The sequence below is a fragment of the Dermacentor variabilis genome, chromosome 1, assembly GCF_050947875.1.
Source record: "Dermacentor variabilis isolate Ectoservices chromosome 1, ASM5094787v1, whole genome shotgun sequence".
Lineage (NCBI taxonomy): Eukaryota > Metazoa > Arthropoda > Arachnida > Ixodida > Ixodidae > Dermacentor > Dermacentor variabilis.
The window spans coordinates 122,756,875-122,776,147 of record NC_134568.1 but is presented as its reverse complement, the minus strand read 5'-3'; the positions used below and the strand labels follow the sequence as shown (position 1 = coordinate 122,776,147).

The window sequence follows — 19,273 nt, the reverse complement described above, 5'->3', positions numbered from 1 at the left end:
TACTGCGACCACTCCAGCAACGCAAACCTCAGCGTATACCCAGCGGATCAAGTTGGTAGGCACCGCGAGCCTCACCGACGTAGGAGGCTATATAGATAGATAAGCTCAAAGTGCCTGAAGTTCGCAAAAAAAAAACGAGTGGAATTAAAAAGAAAAAAAATGGCGCGGCGCTTTGATTAAACTTTCAGTTCGGAGTCTACATCTGCACGTCAGTTCCTTTCGTCCGCACAGTGTGTTTTGTGTCAGTCACAAATATGTATCAACACAAATCTGCCAAGTGTTCTTTATCTCATAACGACAGGTAGGCAGATACCCCTGCATTTTCCACCTCGCTTCGTGAGCAAATCAAGTAGGGGGAAAAAAGAGTCATCGATAGTTGGATAACTCGTTTTATTATGTATGCGACTATACGCCGTATAAAATTATGACACCGAGTATCCTCGATCCTCTGCATTCATTGGATTTCCAAATCAATTGCACGCCTCTGGAGCGTGTGATTGGAACGTGATTTATGCGATTAGCGATGAATAGTTTCATCATCTTTTGTAAAGGAGTTTTCGATTCGTCTCATCGTATATAGCACTGGGACATCTAACAAGCTATGGTTCAATCGCTGGGTTGAAGTCACAACCTTTCGACGAAGGCTCTCCAGAAAGTTTTTGCCTACGTGCAGTCGATGTCTCTGAAATAGAAAGCAGCGAGACAGCGTCAGCGCGAAAAAAAATTATAACTGACAGATACACCATCAGGCGTTGTCCATAAGCACCCATTTCGCCTCAAAAAACAACTATACAATAGTGAAATACGCAATTTGAAACCTAACTAACAAGTTCTTCCTAAAGAAAACAAAGTTTTCAGAATACAAATTCACGCACAATCTACCAGGTGCTTCACGTAACCAGAACCAAACTTCAAAAATAGGGTGGCACACCTTAGATAAGACGGACACATGGCATATATAATTCGTATTCGTCTTGAGTTACACACACTGTTTTTTGAAGTGCTATTAGTTGGTAAATTAGTTACGTTTAATTGAAAAAAAAAACATTACTTTTAGCGCATAAGTTGCGCATTCGTAAGGTTTCTCAGAAACGTACACCAAATGCAGTTGTTTCCATTTCATTACCTTTAACGCGAGTCTTTTCTGAGCTCTGAAGAGAGCCCAGAAATGTTGAAAAAAAAATTACGTCCCTATGCGCTGCAGGTGGTGCGGCATGTCGTAAATAATGGTGCTCACATGACATTGTAAGCCTCTGTAAAACAATCGCTGTCGCTGTAAAACATAACTTTTGTCACAAGAATGCCTTGGTTTGGGCGAGTTACTTCATCTTGACAGTTTTCATAAAAATGCGCTAAAGACGAGGACAAAAGGAACACGTACGAAAGGACTGGCGCTACTTTTTTTTTTTTTTTTTATGCACTGCGCATCACGTATACATCATGCACTGATCGTCATACACACGAAAAGTAGGGCCAGTCCTGTTATGTGTATTCCTTTCGTCCTCGTCTTTAGCGCGTTTTAATGAAAACTGTCAACATTATCTTGCTTCACGTTTTCAAAGTGGTAAAAATTTTAAAAATATAATCCGGGGTTTTACGTGTTAAAACCGCAATCTGATCATGAGGCATGCCGTGGTACCTCCGGATTAATTTTGACCAGCTGGGATTCCTTAACGTGAACCTAACTCTGAGTACGCGAGCGTTTTTGCATTTCGCTCCCATCGAAATGCGGCCCCCGCTGTCAGGATCGAACCCGCGACCTAGAGCTAAGCAGCGCAGCGCCATAGCCACTATATATAAGACCGCGACGGGTCATTTGGTCAGAAACAACGTCCATTTATTCAGGACGTGGTAACGCCAACTTCGTATACGGTATGCTTATACAGGCCGTCGCTTTGTCAACTACCTTATGTATACTGCAGATGACTTACGCGGGCAGAGCGTCATAACGCCACAAAGCAGGGCAGGGTCACTGTGATACTTGAGGCCGGCATAGATGATGTTAGCGTTTTTGTCCACGGCCAGGCGGCAGGGTTCTTCTATGGTGCTGTAGAAAAACTCGCACACCACGCTCACCCGGTACATTACCTGCGCCTGGGAACGATACGATGTGATTTATTGCCCGTGCAAGCTTGGACCGCGTTCTCCCTTTCGCGGAAGCGTAAAGAAGGCTCCCGACTTATCCTGTACCGAACTCGCTTGTTTCTACACGTATACCACATTTCATACATCGATTGCAACGCTGTGGTGGCTAGAGACTTCTGGCAGTGGTTGCGTTCGCGCTTAGGAATTGTACAGTGTTTTCTGGCCGATTTTTGCAAAAATGTTTATATAGGCTCAATTCTAAATGAAAAAAAATAATTAATTCTTAGAAGGAAGGAAGGAAGGAAAAGGTGGAGAAGGAAAGGCAGGGAGGTTAACCAGTTTAGCTTAACCGGTTTGCTACCCTACACGTGGGAGAGGGATGGGGAGATGAAAGATGGGGAATAAGCCATGTACTTATACGGCTGCTAAACGTTACTTTAGATCAATTTGCTTCTCGTTATCTTTTTTTGTGCGCTCTCTCTCTCTCTCATTTGTTTCGGCCCTTCGCGGCGGCCTCCCGTTATGGTGCATATACACGTGCATGCTCGCGCGAGCAAACGCCGCTGGCGAGCAGCGAAGCATAGACGGAACGCGCGGAGTGATACATTTTGGTGACCGTACTTCTTGCGTAGCTTCCACGGCGTTGCATCTGATGTATGAAACGCAGTGTATGTCGGCAAAGAGATGTGCGCGAACAGTCTCCTCACACACACGCACACGCGCAGACATACGAAGGCGCGCGCCTGCAATGTGTGCGTACCTGTGTACGCCGCGTACGATTTCAAGCTGAGTGTTAATAAACAAAGAAACATGGCGGCGCAACGTTCGGGCAAACGGAGCAGAGAGAAAGAAGAGAAAAACAGTAGTTGACATGTCTCTTCGTTTCTCGCCACTTTAAACGATAATGACTGCCAAATAGTTTTCAAGATCTTTGCCAAGCACATTAATCTTACATTCTGAGAAAATTTACGCCAGAGGAGTTTTCATATTTATTTCACCAGCATTTAATGTGATGGCAGTGCAGCCGCATCTTCGTGACGTCGCGCTTTGGCCTCGCAGCGACATATATGCACTGGCCGAAAACCAACATGCGAGACCGACTGAAAGCACGCGGGTTTCACTGATTTTCTCCTTGTCTAAGTAGAAACTCATAATTCTGCATGCTAATAATAATAATAATATTTTGGGGTTTTACGTGCCAAAACCACTTTCTGATTATGAGGCACGCCGTAGTGGAGGACTCCGGAAATTTTGACCACCTGGGGTTCTTTAACGTGCACCTAAATCTAAGCACACGGGTGTTTTCGCCCCCATCGAAATGCGGCCGCCGTGGCCGGGATTCGATCCCGCGACCTCGTGCTCAGCAGCCCAACACCATAGCCACTGAGCAACCACGGCGGGTAATGCTAATAAAGAACGACAATCAAAAAACGACTCCAAACTATAGGTTGCGCAACGAATTGGAACATGCTATAAATGCAGCTGATCGTCTGTTGAACTAAGGTATATGGAACGCGTCTACTAAGATTTCACCCCGTTGTATACAAGTCTACCTCCTTCCGCACGTTGCGCCAATTAGTCACGGAATCTGGTAAACCTGACACACAGAAGTCGTATAAGCAATGAAGAGGCATCGGAGCTGTTATGGGTGCACCGGAAGTATACTTACAGCACTTCTGTTCATCAGGCACCTCTCGACGTAGTCTAGGTATGACTTACAGAAGCTGCACTGCGTTGTGTCGTTGGCTGCAGAACAAAAAGAAAACAAGAAACGCGGTGGCTTATAGCTTTAGCGTCCGTGCATGAGACGGCTCAGCGTCACCGTGCGAATCGATACAGGGAAGTAAAATAAATCGCAGATTCGCTCGAAAGTCGAAGTGTTCACAGCTATATCTAAGCTAGTAGATAGGCTATTACACGATGTAAAACTCGTAGTTTTGTGGGCAGTAGGAATTGCAGTGAACTTTCGTTTATTAACAAGCGTGTTATCCTGCGCCCAGAGACATACATGAAAATAGTTCTCTTGACGACCATTCGCGGTCACAAAGCTGCAGGCGTGACGCTGGCAGCTGGAAGAGCACGCGCTTGTCCCAAAGCCGATAATTTCGTGCTGCCCTTTCAACTATACCACGGTTCCAAAACATAGATCACGTGACTTCCAACAGTGGGCGCGTGCGCAGAGCCGTACCTGCTATACGTGTTCTTTGGGTCGACACTGATGTAATTAGGAGACGCAAGCGGCTTGCGTATATATATATATATATATATATATATATATCCAAGGACCAAAAGTCTGCACGGCTTTCGCAGCTACCCAAGCGGCTCGCGTATGCGCAAGCAGAACGCAGGCCTCGTTCTAAACGCGGGTGCAAGAATAAAAATATTCTGGTATATACCATTACTAAATTTCAAGGCATGCGTGCACGTACATTTTGAACGAGCGATTCTTACGTTTCCTGTCACGTATACGTTCCCTGCATCGCCGTTCAGATTTCCACAAAGCATGTACGGTATGCACGTATGTAATATAGTACGGTATAATATAGCATGGTCCCATTTCACGGCGATCCAGTCGGTGCCGGCATGGCTGATCACGTGATGACGCATCCATTGCTTACCTCAGCTGCCTCCGTTGCCTCCGTGTTTACATTGTATGCACACGGCACCCGGTGCGGCTTAGCAGAAAAAAAAAAATATGATTTGGCGGATATCGTAGACGGTGACTGCGTGGATGACACGAAGCTTTGGTCACAGCTTCAGAGGACGCGAAAGCATTTCGCAGCTCGTTACGCCTCGTCCAAATGGCGCAAGCAGCGTATACGGTGCTGCAATAGAAGCGGGGCTAGAAATGTATCCCAAACTGTTCAACCTTTCCGCTTGTGGATTAGATCAGGATCCGTGCGTTTTGGTCTCCGTTCTTTGACTAACCCTTTGAAGCAGCGGCTTGTCATGTTTCTGACTCACTAAAATTCCTCGGCGTGGTCACTATCTGATTTTCTGCCCAATCGCTCGCGGGTGTACTCACTTGCGATAGATTTCTTCTTGCTGCGTACAAGGGCATGTAATTTCGATGTTCTGTACTTTGTAATAGCTTGTAGCAAAGACGTATTATCGCTAGTCACTCGCTTACACTGTGGACCCTCACGTTCAGCTCCTAACATTCGTGTATTGTTGGTGTAGTGGCTGTCGCCCACACTTCGCGCCATTGATTTAAGTATGCGCCCATTTATTTCTCCTTGATAAGTTGGCGATATAGTGGGCTAAAGTTTGCGTGCAAGTTGCGGAGGATGCGTGTAGATAACGTGCTAGAAATTTACAATGCCAAGCATTGGCGCTACTCCCTCTGTCATTGTGTGACAAGCGGTATACTCAACTCTTGCTGACGTTCCGGTGTTGGAGTTCCTTTTTCTGGACGCTAGCGATAGAACGCTGGCGGATGAGTGAACTTTTTTATCCTCGAGAAAAGCCGTGCATCGCGAAGAACCAGTCCTTATGTAGCAGCGATCCGTGGACTTGGTCACACATATTAGTTCTATCCATTAATATATTAGAAACTATTTTGGTAGCCTACTACTGCGCACGTCTTCCCTCTGCCGTTCCAGATTTTGCAGCATGAACGAGAACAGTCCGTTAGTGAACACCCAGTTGCATTTCCGAAAGCTGATCGCACGGCAGAAGCTGTAATGGTTTCGTATTCGTGCTCTTTCGCTGAGGCAATGTGCGGCGCGCCATGGCGCGCCGCCTAAAGCGCCATCTGGTTCTTCTGGAGGTACTCCTTTGCGAAAAGGGTCTATAGCACACCATCATAAGGAATTTAACACGGAACTTCAGTCCGCCCTGTACATGTGTGGAATTCAACTCCACACAGACTGGATTTTTTCCCCTGCCGCTAATGCACACAACATATACTCATCCGGTTAGATAAACAGACTTACTAGATTGCTGGTGTCAGTACTTACGCGACAAAAATATCAGCAGCAGCAGCAGCAGCAGCAGCAGCCTATTTTATGTCCACTGCAGGACGAAGGCCTCTCCTTGTGATCTCCAATTACCCCTGTCCTGCGCCAACCGATTCCAACTTGCGCCCGCGAATTTCCTAATTTCATCGCTCCACCTATAGTCTTCTGCCGTCCTCGACGGCGTTTCCCTTCTCTTGGTAATCACTCTGTAACCCTAATGGTCCAACGGTTATCTAACCTGCGCATTACATGACCCGCCCAGCTCCACTTTCACAGCGAAGCTGTATACCTCTATTGTCCAAGGAAATTTTCGTGTCGTTGGCGTGGTAAGCAAAAATATCCCCATACATGGGCCGATCCCGGAGATAGTGCAATGCCGGGCCTACCCGCGGTGGAGGTGAAGCAGGCGTTAAGCACTCCCCATATGTGGGCCGATCCCGAAGATGGTGCAATACCGGCCCGACCCGCGGCGGAGGTGAAGCAGGCGTTAAGCACTCCCCATACGTGGGCCGATCCCGAAGATAGTGCAATATCGGCCCGACCAGCGTCGGAGATAAAGCAGGCGTTAAGCACTCCCCATACGTGGGCCGATCCCGAAGGCAATACAATGCCGGACCGACCCGCGGCGGAGGTGAAGCAGACGTTAAGCAATCCCCATACCTGGGCTGATGCCGAAGATAGCGAAATGCCAGGCCGACCCGCGGCGGAGATGCAGTTCGCCATTAAGGGGCCCACATACACAGCTTCGCTGGTCATCCTCCACAGTGGAAGGGCACCGAGATTTTTCCTCTTAATGTCAATTAGAACATCGGCTATACCCGTTTGATCTCTGATCCAAACCGCTTTATTTCTGTCTCTTAACATTATGACTAGCATTCTTCGTTCTATCGCTCTTTGCGCGTTCCTTAACTTGGTCTCCAAGCTTCTTTGTCAATCTCCAAGTCTCTGCCCCATGTGTCAGCACTGGTAAAATGCACCGATTGTACACCTTCCTTTTCAATGATAATGGTAAGCTTCCAGTCAGGAGCTGACAATGTCTGCCGTATACGATCCAAGTCATTTTTATTCTATGAATTTCCTTCTCATGATTAGGGTTCCCTGTGATTAGTTGACCTAGGTAAACGTACTCCTTCACAAACTCTAGAGGCTGACTGGCGATCCTAAACTCTTGTTCTCTTGGCAATTTATTCATAATTACATTTGTTTTCTGCATATTACTCTTCAACCCCACTCTAATACTCTCTCTGTTAAGGTCCTCAATCATTTGTTGTAACTCGTCCGCAGTGTTACTTAGAACAATGTCATTGGCAAACCAAAGGTTGCCGAAATATTCGCCGTGGGTCCTTACTCCTAAGCCTTCCCAGTTTATTAGCCTGAATACTTTTTCCAAGCAAGCAGTGAATAGCATTGGAGAAATTGTGTCTCCCTATCTGACCCCTTTCTTTATAGTTATCTTCTTGCTTTTCTAGTGCACAGTTAAGGTAGCTGTGGAATCTCTCTAGATATTTTCCAAGGTATTTACGTAAGCAGTCTGTACTCCTTGATTATGTAATGCCTCTACGACTGCTGGTATCTCTACTGAATGAAATGCCTTTTCGTAATCTATGAAAGCCATATATAGAGGTTTATTGTACTCTGCGGATTTCTCGATTACCTGATCGATGACATGGATGTGATCCATTATAGAGTATCCCTTCCTGAAGCCAGCCTGTTCCCTTGGTTGACTAGTCCAGTGTTCCCCTTATTCTATTGGCGATTATTTTGGTGAATACTTTATATAATATTGGGAGTAAGCTAATGGGCCTATAATTTTTCAATTCTTTAACGTCTCCCTTTTCGTGGATAAGTATAACGTTTGCTTTCTTCCAGATTTCTGAGACCCTTGCAGTTGATAGACACTTCGTATATAGAGCTGCCAGCTTTCCAAGCAGTATATCGCCTCCACCTTTTATTAAATCGACTGTTATTCCATTTTCTCCTGCCGCTCTTCCTCGTTTCATGTCTTGCAAGGCCTTTCTGACCTCATTGCTAGTTATGGGAGGAGTCCGTGCAGCCTGTTCATTACTGCTTCGAATGGAGGTGTCGTGGCTCCTCGGCGTACTGTACAGGTCAGTATAGGATTCTTCCGCTGCTTTTACTATACCTTCGGTATTGCTGAAGATATTACCCTCCTTATCTTTCAGTACATACATCTTGGTTTGTCCTATGCCAAGTTTCCTTCTCACTAATTTCAGGCTGTGTCCATTTTTTGCGGCTTTTTCAGTCTTTCTCACGTTACAGTTTCGAATATCACTTATTTTCGCCTTGTTTATCAGTTTTGACAGTTCCGCTAATTCTATCCGAGCTCTTGAGTTTGACACTTACATTCTTTGTTGTTTCTTTATTAAGTCCTTTGTTACTTGCGAGAGCTTGCCTACTGGTTGCTTTGGTGCCTTGCCTCCCACTTCAATTGCTGCCTGTGAAGCCAGCCTAGTTACGGTTTCATACATTACCTCTATGTCATCTCTCTGTTCTAAGGCTGCATATTTGCTTGCAAGTATCAGCCCGACAACAAAAATATGAAATCGCTTAATTCGATTCAAAAATAAGAAATAATACTGTACGCACAGGCAGACACACTTTCCAAGCGTAGTGATGACAGAAAGCTGGTCACTGACTCTCGCTGCCCTTTCATTTGCTCTTGGGGGTGCTTCTCCAACGTCTCTTTCAACAGCCCCTGCATGCAGCACTAATGTAAGTATGCCGAATCGTGCCGCCTTTACGAGCATGCACACAGTCGAGCCTTTTACACAAGCACGAGCCCTTTCATCGTGGCACGCACTCCATGCGCGCCGTGTGGACTTCGTGCACTGTTATTTTCCAGGCTGTTGCCGGATAACTTGAGCACAGTGGGCTTGCCTTGAAGCCCTCACTCGTGCACCGTTCGATGGTCTTAGAGCTGCACGCTTAAAATTTTACACTACGGATCTTAACAAATAGGTGTATTCACGAGATTAAAAAAAATGACAAGCAGACAAACATGGTCACAATGTAAACTAGGTGAAAGGAAAGCGCGAAAACAAAGCAGTGCTTGTTAAAGGATGGAGTGGTGGGCGGCATTTTCTGCCATGGGCACTTAGAACTACAACGTAGAAGAACGGGCGAGACTTAAGCACGGCGTTCCTTATTTCCTAGTGTTTCCTCTGCCAAGGACTGGCAAAGCCAAATGCTACTTAACCTCGGTGTTTGATAAGAGCCAGAGCGTTCAGCATGACATGGCAGATGGCCAAGGGTGCGCTAACTTATTACTGTCTTCGCCACATTGTGCTCTTCGCATCTGACTTTAGTGAGAACCATATACAAGTCAGAAAGCAGGAGAGCCTTCCAAATAAGCGTGATGCGCTTGCCACGTATCCCTCCATAGTTATCCCATGAATTCCACCAATACAAAGAGGAGCTGAAGCTGTAATGAGCGCACCGATGTCAAGCAACGCATGCACAAACAGCCAAAATCGCCCAAGTGTTGGAACGAAAAAGACAGCTTACCGCACAAATTACTCGTTCGAAAAGGGGATAATGAGAAAGATTTCACTGGCATTGTGGGAAAAGTAGCTCCTCGCCAACGTTCTTACCCTCTACCTTATGGATGGATACGTGCGACTATGGAGATCTACCAGGAAAGGCTAAATGGACCAACGGATCCCTTCACAGGCATACGACTCTCAAAAAGCTCCCCCAGCAAGGCGAGTTTTTGTAATAAAGAAGCCTCCGAGGAAATTGAAAGCGGGGACATGGCTACTAAGGATAAGAGAGGGCATGGGAACTATAGACGAGCCGATTCGCTCGCGCATGCATACATACGACATTTGAGGGACACTTGCCGCTGCTTTCTTTACCTGCCATTGACAACGTGTGAATGCATGACGGCGTAGAGCGATGCTGAACATCAACCAGATTTAACTATGCGACTCGTGAGACTACGTTTTATATGATGCGGATTGTTTAATATTCCAGCCACAGGTTCCACAAAAACCGGTCTAGAAGCGCCACAACTCACTTCTGTCGTTCGCTATTGGTGGAAATCTTCCCAGCGGCACTGCGTCTGACGAATAGCAGTGCAGCGGCACAGTCCGACGTACACCCGTGAGCGAAAGTATACGGACCACAGGGTCGCCGGTAAAACAGAATTTCCTCGTAATTAACACGCATAAACGGAAACTAACGAGTGCACTAGAAAATTCATAATGCCAAGTTTGGACTGCAATCTTTACTTTCAATTGTTGCATTCAAAGACACGGGAGAAAATTAGTTTTATTGCGTAATCCCTGGTCCGTATACTTTTGCTCACAGGTGTACATGTTGAATCTTCAGCGGAACGATCCAGTGATGCCAACTCTAAGCATTTATCCATAGATCTAATGTGTTTTGATCCAACTCAGGGATATGGCGCCTTTGTAGTAATATCTAGGAGGAATGAAGAGAAAGGAGGAGTGGTCGGCCTGGAGAGCGTGTCTCTAGCCTGCCATTCCTCACTGAAGTAAGGGGAAGTGACAGATACAGGGAAAGGTAGGTGGCAGGCGATTATGATCCAGTGATACTGACATAATCTCAATTGGGTGAGGTGGGTCTTCACCGCAAGAATCGGGAAATAACGACGTAGCCGGGCATAATGATGATGATGAAAAAAAAAAGAAGAAAGGTTGTATTCACTTCTTTGGCACATGGATGTGACCCTCATCTGAGTCTCGAGCGGTTTTTATTAACATGTGGGCCAGCACAGCCTTAAATAACCCGTGGCAGTGGAAGTAGTACTGCTTTCGCCGTCCCTTTTTTGTGTCAGCTTGTGTGGACCGGGGTGGTGCCGTCTTGCCCGTCAGTTTGTCTTTCTTCGTCTACCCTTTTGGATCAGCTTGTGGAGAACAGGGGCGGGGGGGGGGGGCTTCTTGCCCTTTGGTTTTGGAGCTTGTATCAGCTTGTGGAGAGCAGGGAGGTGCCTTCTTGCCCTTTGGTCTGTCTTGCTTCATCTCCCCTTTTGTGCCAGCTTGTAGAGAGAAGGGGGAGCTTCTTGTCCTTTGATTTGTCTTCCCTTTTGTCAGCTTGTGGAGAGCGGGGGGCAGGGGGGGGGGGGTGCCTTCTTGCCCTTTGGTTTGTCCTGCTTCGTCTACCTTTTTGTGTCAGCTCATGTGAAAAAGGGGCGATGCCATCTCGGGGAAGAGGGCAATTATGTTGACATGGGGGAAGCCAGTTTGAATGCTTTTCACACCCGACAGGTCGATCATAACAATGCCAAAAGGATTTATTAATAGATCTAAGGTGCTTTGAGCTAACTTTGGGTTAAAGAGCGTCTTTGTGGCGACATATAGGAGGGGGAGTAGGTTTTAATGAAGAGAAAGGAGGAGAGGTCAGCCTGGAGAGCGTGTCCCTAGCCTGCTACTCATCACTGGGGTAAGGGGAAGTGGAATATACAAGCAAAAGTAGCTGGCAGGTGATTATGATATGGTACAATGAGCTACTACAGAGGGTTTTCTTTAGATGCACCAAAATTTTTAAAGATTGCCAATGGTAGATAGCACAATTCTAACCCTTGATCTAAGTTACTAAATGAGGCAACCATTACTTCGATGAGAAATCAAAAGGTTTATTTGAATAATTAATATTACGTGAACCTTTTAATTAAGTACTTTCTGCCACAGATTTCCATCTAACAATTATAACGGCTGAGTTTGCACGGCGTATCCACTTGGGACCAATTCTCTGGACAGCACCAGTTCCGAGATATTGATTTTGAAAGTGTCCATCCAAATGCATTGGTGTCCCAGTAACTTTTGTGCTTCAATGCATAAAAGCGCGGTTTCTTAAAGGAGCACTGACACAAAAATTTGAAGTCGAGATAACTTGTGAGATCGATTTAGTTGGTCACACACACTTCGTCTATAAAATATCAGCGGCGAATATCGCTTAGAACATATTTAAGATCAATATTAAAGTATGTGCGCCCAGCCAACCGCAAAACAGAGCACCTCGCGACATTGACATCAACCGGGATTGTAAATAGCCAAGAAAACGCTACGTCATGTGGCTACGTCACGAATTTTCGTTGGCTGCCATGCGGCGCACATGTGCTCTTCTCCTCTGTTGTTGCTTGTTCTAGCTGTTGTACTCGTAGTGGGACGCTCTCCGTATCGCTGCAACTGCAGTTTTTGTCGTGTCCATCGGGATATTTCCCACACTATCAGCTTGACTGCGCTGCCACAGCGTTCAACGCCAATTCGTCGTGCCTTACCATTGATTGTGGCCGATGTGAGGGTTTTGTTGAGGTTCGTCCTCGCCATCGCCGGCCGCAATATCTGAGTCGCTAAGTGATTGGCCACGTCTAAAGCGCGACACATATGGCGCGATTTTCCGTGCGATCTGTAGTACGGCGCGTCATGTGCGACTTGCCGCATGCGGTGATTCGGGACCACGTGCTCGGGACACATGGTACAATTGAGCGAGCGGCGGCCCAGAACCGGCGCCCCTGCGTGGAAGTTCGGAATCCTCGGTAACTTCGAACAGGAAGTGAAAGCAACCGTATTTGCACAGCTATCTTGTTTGATACAAACGATGACAATATAAACACGTCTATGCGAGCACTGTTGACGTGTTTCCGCAAGGCCGCGTTAGCAGTATCGGATCCGTTGACAGCCGCCGATGGCCAAGACCCGGCAGGCATAGCTCGCTGGCCCATCGAATCAGACACCGGTTGCGCTTGTGACACGATCGTTTGCAGCTCGTATAACGAAGCGCCTATGTTAGTCGGCACAGCGTGTACACAGTTATGTCACGCTTAAATTGCAGCACATTTGATTTCTTTGGCGCCAACAGAAGCGAACGAGCATGCCAAGCGAGCTTGCGATCGCTGGGAGACGATGTAGGCCTAGCTCGCCGGCCGTCTATCCGGGGCCGAGGGTCCTTGCGATGCGTCCGCAGCTCGTAATAAAGCGCCTAAATTCGTCAGCACAATAAATGTCTGAACATTTATGTTTCTGTTAAGTGAAAATACGGTTAGTTTTCCTGGAGCCGTTAGTAGCGATGAGTAAACAGGCCAGTCAGGCGAGCCGCTTCGTATACAGAAGATTGCTGGCGCGTCTGCGCTTACCGCGTCGGAGTAGAAATCACGCCAACGATTTACTATAGTTTCGCACAACGTTTTTTAACTCTCACTCTTTCGAGGTCACTTTATTCTAGGAGTTATTTCGTGTAAGAAACAAATTGTAGCCCATTTATGCGCCGTCGTCAGCGGCGAAAGAGGCCCGCGTTTCGACCAGAAAAAAAAAAAACACATGATCGGAGCGGCGAGGCGCCTGCTCTCCGGCCCCGCCCCGCCGGGTCTACCACGTGGCCATGACGTTCACGCTACCGGCGCTGTCATTGGCTGCGGTCGTCCGACCGATGTGGCAGTCGCACGACAATACGTCATGGCTTTTTGCGAACACATGACCACTTTGTTTACACTCCCGTTTGCCCCATCTTGTTGCTCTCTGGAACCGAAACTTCAAGTGGTCGCTACAAAAAAGACTGCAAATAATTACCTGTCGCGCTCTGAAGTAAATGAGGTTTCGTGCCATGATTACTGGGTCATTAACTACTTATTAAAGCAGAAAAAACCACGTGGATTTTTTTTGTGTCAGTACTCCTTTAAAGTAACTGGAACAACAATGCATTTCGTTGGACACAATGCTCGTGAGGGAAGGCAGCCCTTGTGAAGCCACCATCCTTCTTGTCTCACCCTTGCACACTTTCACTCGCAATTAAAGCACAAAGTGTGCGATAGGATCTTAGCGCACTTGGGCTTTATACGGAACATGATGCAGCTGAGCTTCGGCATTCACTTGTTGTGCCGCAGGCGATTTGAGAGGTGCATTTGCAAGCAGCCGCTTGTCGTTACAGTTATATTAAGAAACAGCTGTTTGAAGCATTAAAGCACATTGGTGATATTTGACCATCTGCGTCTGCAGAAGTTTTCATTTATTGTCTCGGTATTCCTTTGCGGCAGAAGGGAATTTCTTTATATTGAAATCGCATAGAAACACACCGTTATATTGAGGTTCTAAATAAATGGTGTTCTATGGACAAGAGGTTATGAAAAGTTAAATACTTCGTTATATCGAGGCTTTAACTTTTGTAGCATTGCATTTGAACATGAATGATGATAGTTAAAGCTCAGTGGTTGGTGATATTTGTGGGACTGTGGCACAGTCATTCGAGTTAGCAAATGCTGTAGTGCTCGATAGGCATGATCCCAACATTTAGATGACATCTCCCTGCCCATTTTCTTAGGTGATCTGCTGTCTCCACTTGCGACATTCACCGTGACTAAGTCATCCCTTGCTGCAGAACAAATGCTGATATTTGCAGGACCCATCACTCACACCAAACTTATTTGCCCCTAGTGTCCCTTTATGGCTAAAATTAATAGCATTCTGAATGTGGCAAGGATTGATGTGTACTCTTACTCTCCGCATATGACACATAAAAAGTGGCCTGCTTCAGTTTATATGTGTGGCTTTTACGTGACATAAACCTAACGACAATTACCAAAGTACACAAAAAAAATTGCATTACTTTCGTGGTTGCGTATGAAGGAACCCACAACCCAATCAGCAACCCAAGTAAAACCAGTATTCAAGGTTTATTGCCATTTCCAAAATGTGCACAAAAACTGACATATAATATAAACTCGAAACATTGTGTACCCAAAGTCAAATGGGCATAAAAAAAGCAAGGAAAACAAAACAAAATGCTTTGGTTTTTATAAGTAGTCTATCCGTTCTATGCAATTATATAACAAAAACGAAAAATTGTGAGTAGTATTGTGCCGTAGTTCTAATCAACAAGCACTACTTAAAATGAGTATCAAACAAAACTTAGGAAGAGGCACTACTGCTTCCAGACCTTTTTCACACAAAATGGGGTGGCCTGCAAGTGAGAAGAAAAGAAAGGGGTTATTTCAACATATGTAAGTCACTGAAACCAAACAGTCACCTGAAACAAAATTTCAAAAACCCTTTCTTCACCCTGAGAAACGAGCTCATTAATTGGAGTTCCTAGATTTCCTTTGTAAACAACAATATGGCTCTACATAGTACTGCAACATACCTACATATTACACACATATGTTGCAAAACATATGTATCAAAATTAGTAGCCTCTAAAATGGTACACATGCCATAGAAAAACGTGAAGTTAACATGAGATTCATTTTGCAAAAGCAAATGCATACATCAGACAATGTACCAAACACAGAAAATATAGTCTTCCCTCACAAGAAGAGAAAGTATGTAGAAATCTTGGAAGGGGGTCTGTATCTCAATACATTCACTTCAAGGGCACCACTTTCAGATGCGCTAAGTGGCTAAACCTACAAAAACAAACATGATTGTTTGTTTGTGGTGTGTCCAAAGTTAAGTTAGCCCCAATTAAATTTTTTAGCTTGTCTCATAGGCTATATTACTTTGCAGTTAAGATTTTAGTAGATTAACAAACTGAAACTCCACCCTGGAAATTGGATCACAGCTATTGATCAGCTATACAATCAATAATCATTAGGCACGGTGAGAAAAAGGTTAAAAGGTATAATTTTGTTACAGCATGTACATTATAATGCAACAGTATGAAACAGTTATTTCTACTATCTCAACGTTGGTGAAGTTACATCACATATACACACCATTTGCTGAGGCTCATCTATCAGTGTTTGTTTTCATACAATTTTCTGATGACAGTTTTAGGAAAAGGTGTCTCCTTTTTATGTTTAACATGCAATCTTAAGGTGATGGTTACAAAAAACTATAACAGCTATTATTGGTAACAGCATAGGCAGAGGATATTACATGGATTTTCCAAGCACCTCTAAAATATCTAGTTGGTAATACATGTAGATGGTACACAACAATCAGGACAGAGAGAGAGGAACACAGATGCAGCAATAGTTCCAACCAAAGTTTTACTGCCATTCCATGAAAAAGTATTTATTAAAATGAACAACAACAAAAGAAATTCCATTAAGACTGGCACAAACAACAGACTGCAAACATGTGCGTGTTCTTGCATCCCATTTTTATTTCCACGCCGAACAATTTACTTTGTTAGAAGAGCAAATTCCCTGAAACAATGATGTGGCAGCCCATTGCTAAAAACTTTGCAGCAAAGCAAAACGTCAGGTGGATTCAATGTAGCTCTTAGGTGCTCACTCGTAGACTGTGTTCATTTGAACTCACACTCTATTTGAATGCATTCTTGGATCATTTGAAGTGTGAATTAACAAGATTTCACTGCATATAACTTTGTGCGATGATAACAGAGACAGCAGAAAGATATATGAATACTGCAGCTTATTATGCAGGTCTAGTATCAATATGCAGTCAGAAATAATAGGATAATGTATGGCTTAGACAGAACATAAAGTTCAAGAAAGGATGGTGTTTACAGAAATTGTAAGCACCACGCCTCATAACCATGCAGAGCACGTAATATCATGCAACCATGTGCAGTTTTTATTTTTGAAATTGTAGTAGCAAGTTGCAAATATTGTAAATGGTAACATAAAAACAAGATCTTTTACAAGATTTATGTCACACAACATGGCATATGCAGTTACTGGCATTTAATGTGCATAAAAATTAACACTGCAGAACAAAATTCAAAACAAGACCCACATGGTGGACTTTTACTCATAAAACACCTAACATATTTACTGCAGCCGACACATTTTTGCATCATTCTCAGTTCCTGCAATGGCATGGAATGGCCACGCAATGACCGTGCATCAAAACTTCCAAGATTAACTAACCAATGTGTGCATCATGTGCACTGTGCTTTCTGACTGCATGCACCTAATCTCACATTTAATACATCTGCCGCTTTTCTATCCCTGACACCATTTCTTCTTTCATGTAACCCATTGCTTTGTCAAACATTAGACACGCAGAGAGAGAACTGCTCAAGAGCAAAGAGCTAGCAGGAAGTTGCTTCATAGAAGCTTAGTTAGAATTAATGCTACTGCTAACTACTAACTGCAGCAGCAATGACAGGAGCACACAAAGCTTACAGGGGAATCAGTAGCTTGGCATAATAAATGTGCCACAGTGAAAGATGATCAAATACAGGCACACTTCATTACTATACCTTTACCACAGAATACAGAGGGATTAACTAACCAATGTGTGCATCATGTGCACTGTGCTTTCTGACTGCATGCACCTAATCTCACATTTAATACATCTGCCGCTTTTCTATCCCTGACACCATTTCTTCTTTCATGTAACCCGTTGCTTTGTCAAACATTAGACATGCAGAGAGAGAACTACTCAAGAGCAAAGAGCTAGCAGGAAGTTGCTTCATAGAAGCTTAGTTAGAATTAATGCTACTGCTAACTACTAACTGCAGCAGCAATGACAGGAGCACACAAAGCTTACAGGGGAATCAGTAGCTTGGCATAATAAATGTGCCACAGTGAAAGATGATCAAATACAGGCACACTTCATTACTATACCTTTACCACAGAATACAGAGGGATTAACTAACCAATGTGTGCATCATGTGCACTGTGCTTTCTGACTGCATGCACCTAATCTCACATTTAATACATCTGCCGCTTTTCTATCCCTGACACCATTTCTTCTTTCATGTAACCCGTTGCTTTGTCAAACATTAGACATGCAGAGAGAGAACTACTCAAGAGCAAAGAGCTAGCAGGAAGTTGCTTCATAGAAGCTTAGTTAGAATTAATGCTACTGCTAACTACTAACTGCAGCAGCAATGACAGGAGCACACAAAGCTTACAGGGGAATCAGTAGCTTGGCATACTAAATGTGCCACAGTGAAAGATGATCAAATACAGGCACACTTCATTACTATACCTTTACCACAGAATACAGAGGGGAACAGTTTCATTAGTACAGACAATAGTTACAAAGTATCCAACTGTGCGCAAAAAGTACATTCAACTGCATAATGATGTCAAGACAAAATGGAAAGCCTAAAATCAGGCCATAAAAGAATAGGCCTATTAGATCACAAGACAGGAGTCACTGCATGCCTACCGACTTCTGAGCTGTCCTCTGATGCTTGAATGGTAACGGAAGTAAAGGTGGATACCACATAAAATTAAGCTGTTCATCTTTGAAGCGACTCAATTGAGAATACTATAAGCCGGAATATGCTTTGCTCCCCATGATTCATACAAACTTGCAGACAAAATGGCCCTACAGCATATTAAAAGAAGCTGTGTTAGACTAATACCCCTGCCACACGGGCACAGAAAATGGCATTAACTGGCTAATGCCTTAAACTTTAATGTCATTCGCAGGATGCCACACGGACATGCTTAATGGCATTGAAGCTTAATGCCATTCGCGACGTAGTGCGTTCTCGTAACTCACTTCGCCGTCAAATGCGTACTCTCGTTCCCAATGTCTCCACATTCTGACGTGACTAAACGAATTATTAGTGAAGAACAATTAATATTCTATTCGTCTTCCACATGACAGCAGCGACACTCAGGTTCCTCATTCTCCAGATCTACGTGCTCTTATCCGCACCATCATCCGCGAAGAGCTTCAACTACAAGACCTAAGGCCTCCACCTGCTGCCTGCGCCCCAACCCCCACCTTCGACTTGCTCGAGGTCGTAAAGCAAGAGTTGACAGCGATGACTACACCCACGACGCATCTCGCTCCGGTAGCGCGCCCCACATCTACCTACGCGGATGTTGCTTCGCTACCCACCCCTACCGTGACCTCCGTGCCTACTGACGTTTCCTATGACCATTTGGCTTCGATGGGAACCAAAGCACTTGCTGCACCATCATACCCTCAGTGGCGTCCACCTTGTCCGGTTTGTTTTTACTGTGGTATACGCGGCCATATATCTCGCTTCTGCCGCCGTCGCCAGCAGGATGAAAGACGAGGCTATGCTGAGCACGAGAGAGACCGCACTCGTCGATTAGATGCCTACTATCCCGGATCGTACTCGTTCCCTCAACAGCGTTCTCCGTCTCCTCCAGCTGCTCCCAATCTGCCTCATAGTTCCCGTTCGGCCAGACGTCGTTCTCCGTCGCCTTACCGGCGCTCTACATCACCACTTCGCCCCACTTCCCATCTTGTCGACCAGCACTCGGAAGACTAACTGTTGCAGTTTTTGGAGGGGAAACTGCTTCTGATCTGTCTTCACAAATTCCTCCTGTTCGCCCGGCCAACATGCTTTCTGTA

The 19,273-nt window shown here is 45.1% G+C and overlaps 2 protein-coding genes across 4 annotated transcripts in view; both read right to left on the bottom strand.

The window, feature by feature from the left end:
• Positions 1–373: 373 nt before the first annotated feature.
• LOC142584146 (uncharacterized) lies at positions 374–9,075 on the bottom strand. The gene is made up of 4 exons (XM_075694320.1): positions 8,652–9,075; positions 3,755–3,831; positions 1,932–2,094; positions 374–682 (listed from the first exon to the last, which is right to left on the bottom strand). The coding sequence occupies exons 1-4, from the start codon at positions 8,764–8,766 to the stop codon at positions 600–602; spliced, it is 438 nt and encodes a 145-aa protein (XP_075550435.1). The 5' UTR covers positions 8,767–9,075; the 3' UTR covers positions 374–599.
• A 5,600-nt stretch (positions 9,076–14,675) lies between these two features.
• The window catches only part of Sap-r (prosaposin), a 100,574-nt gene continuing 95,976 nt past the window's right edge, over positions 14,676–19,273 (bottom strand). For all 3 annotated transcript variants that reach the window (XM_075694306.1, XM_075694301.1, XM_075694311.1), the window contains one exon: positions 14,676–14,981. In XM_075694306.1, the coding sequence (XP_075550421.1) occupies positions 14,943–14,981 (39 nt within the window). In that variant the 3' untranslated portion in view covers positions 14,676–14,942. The remainder of the gene's footprint in view (positions 14,982–19,273) is intronic.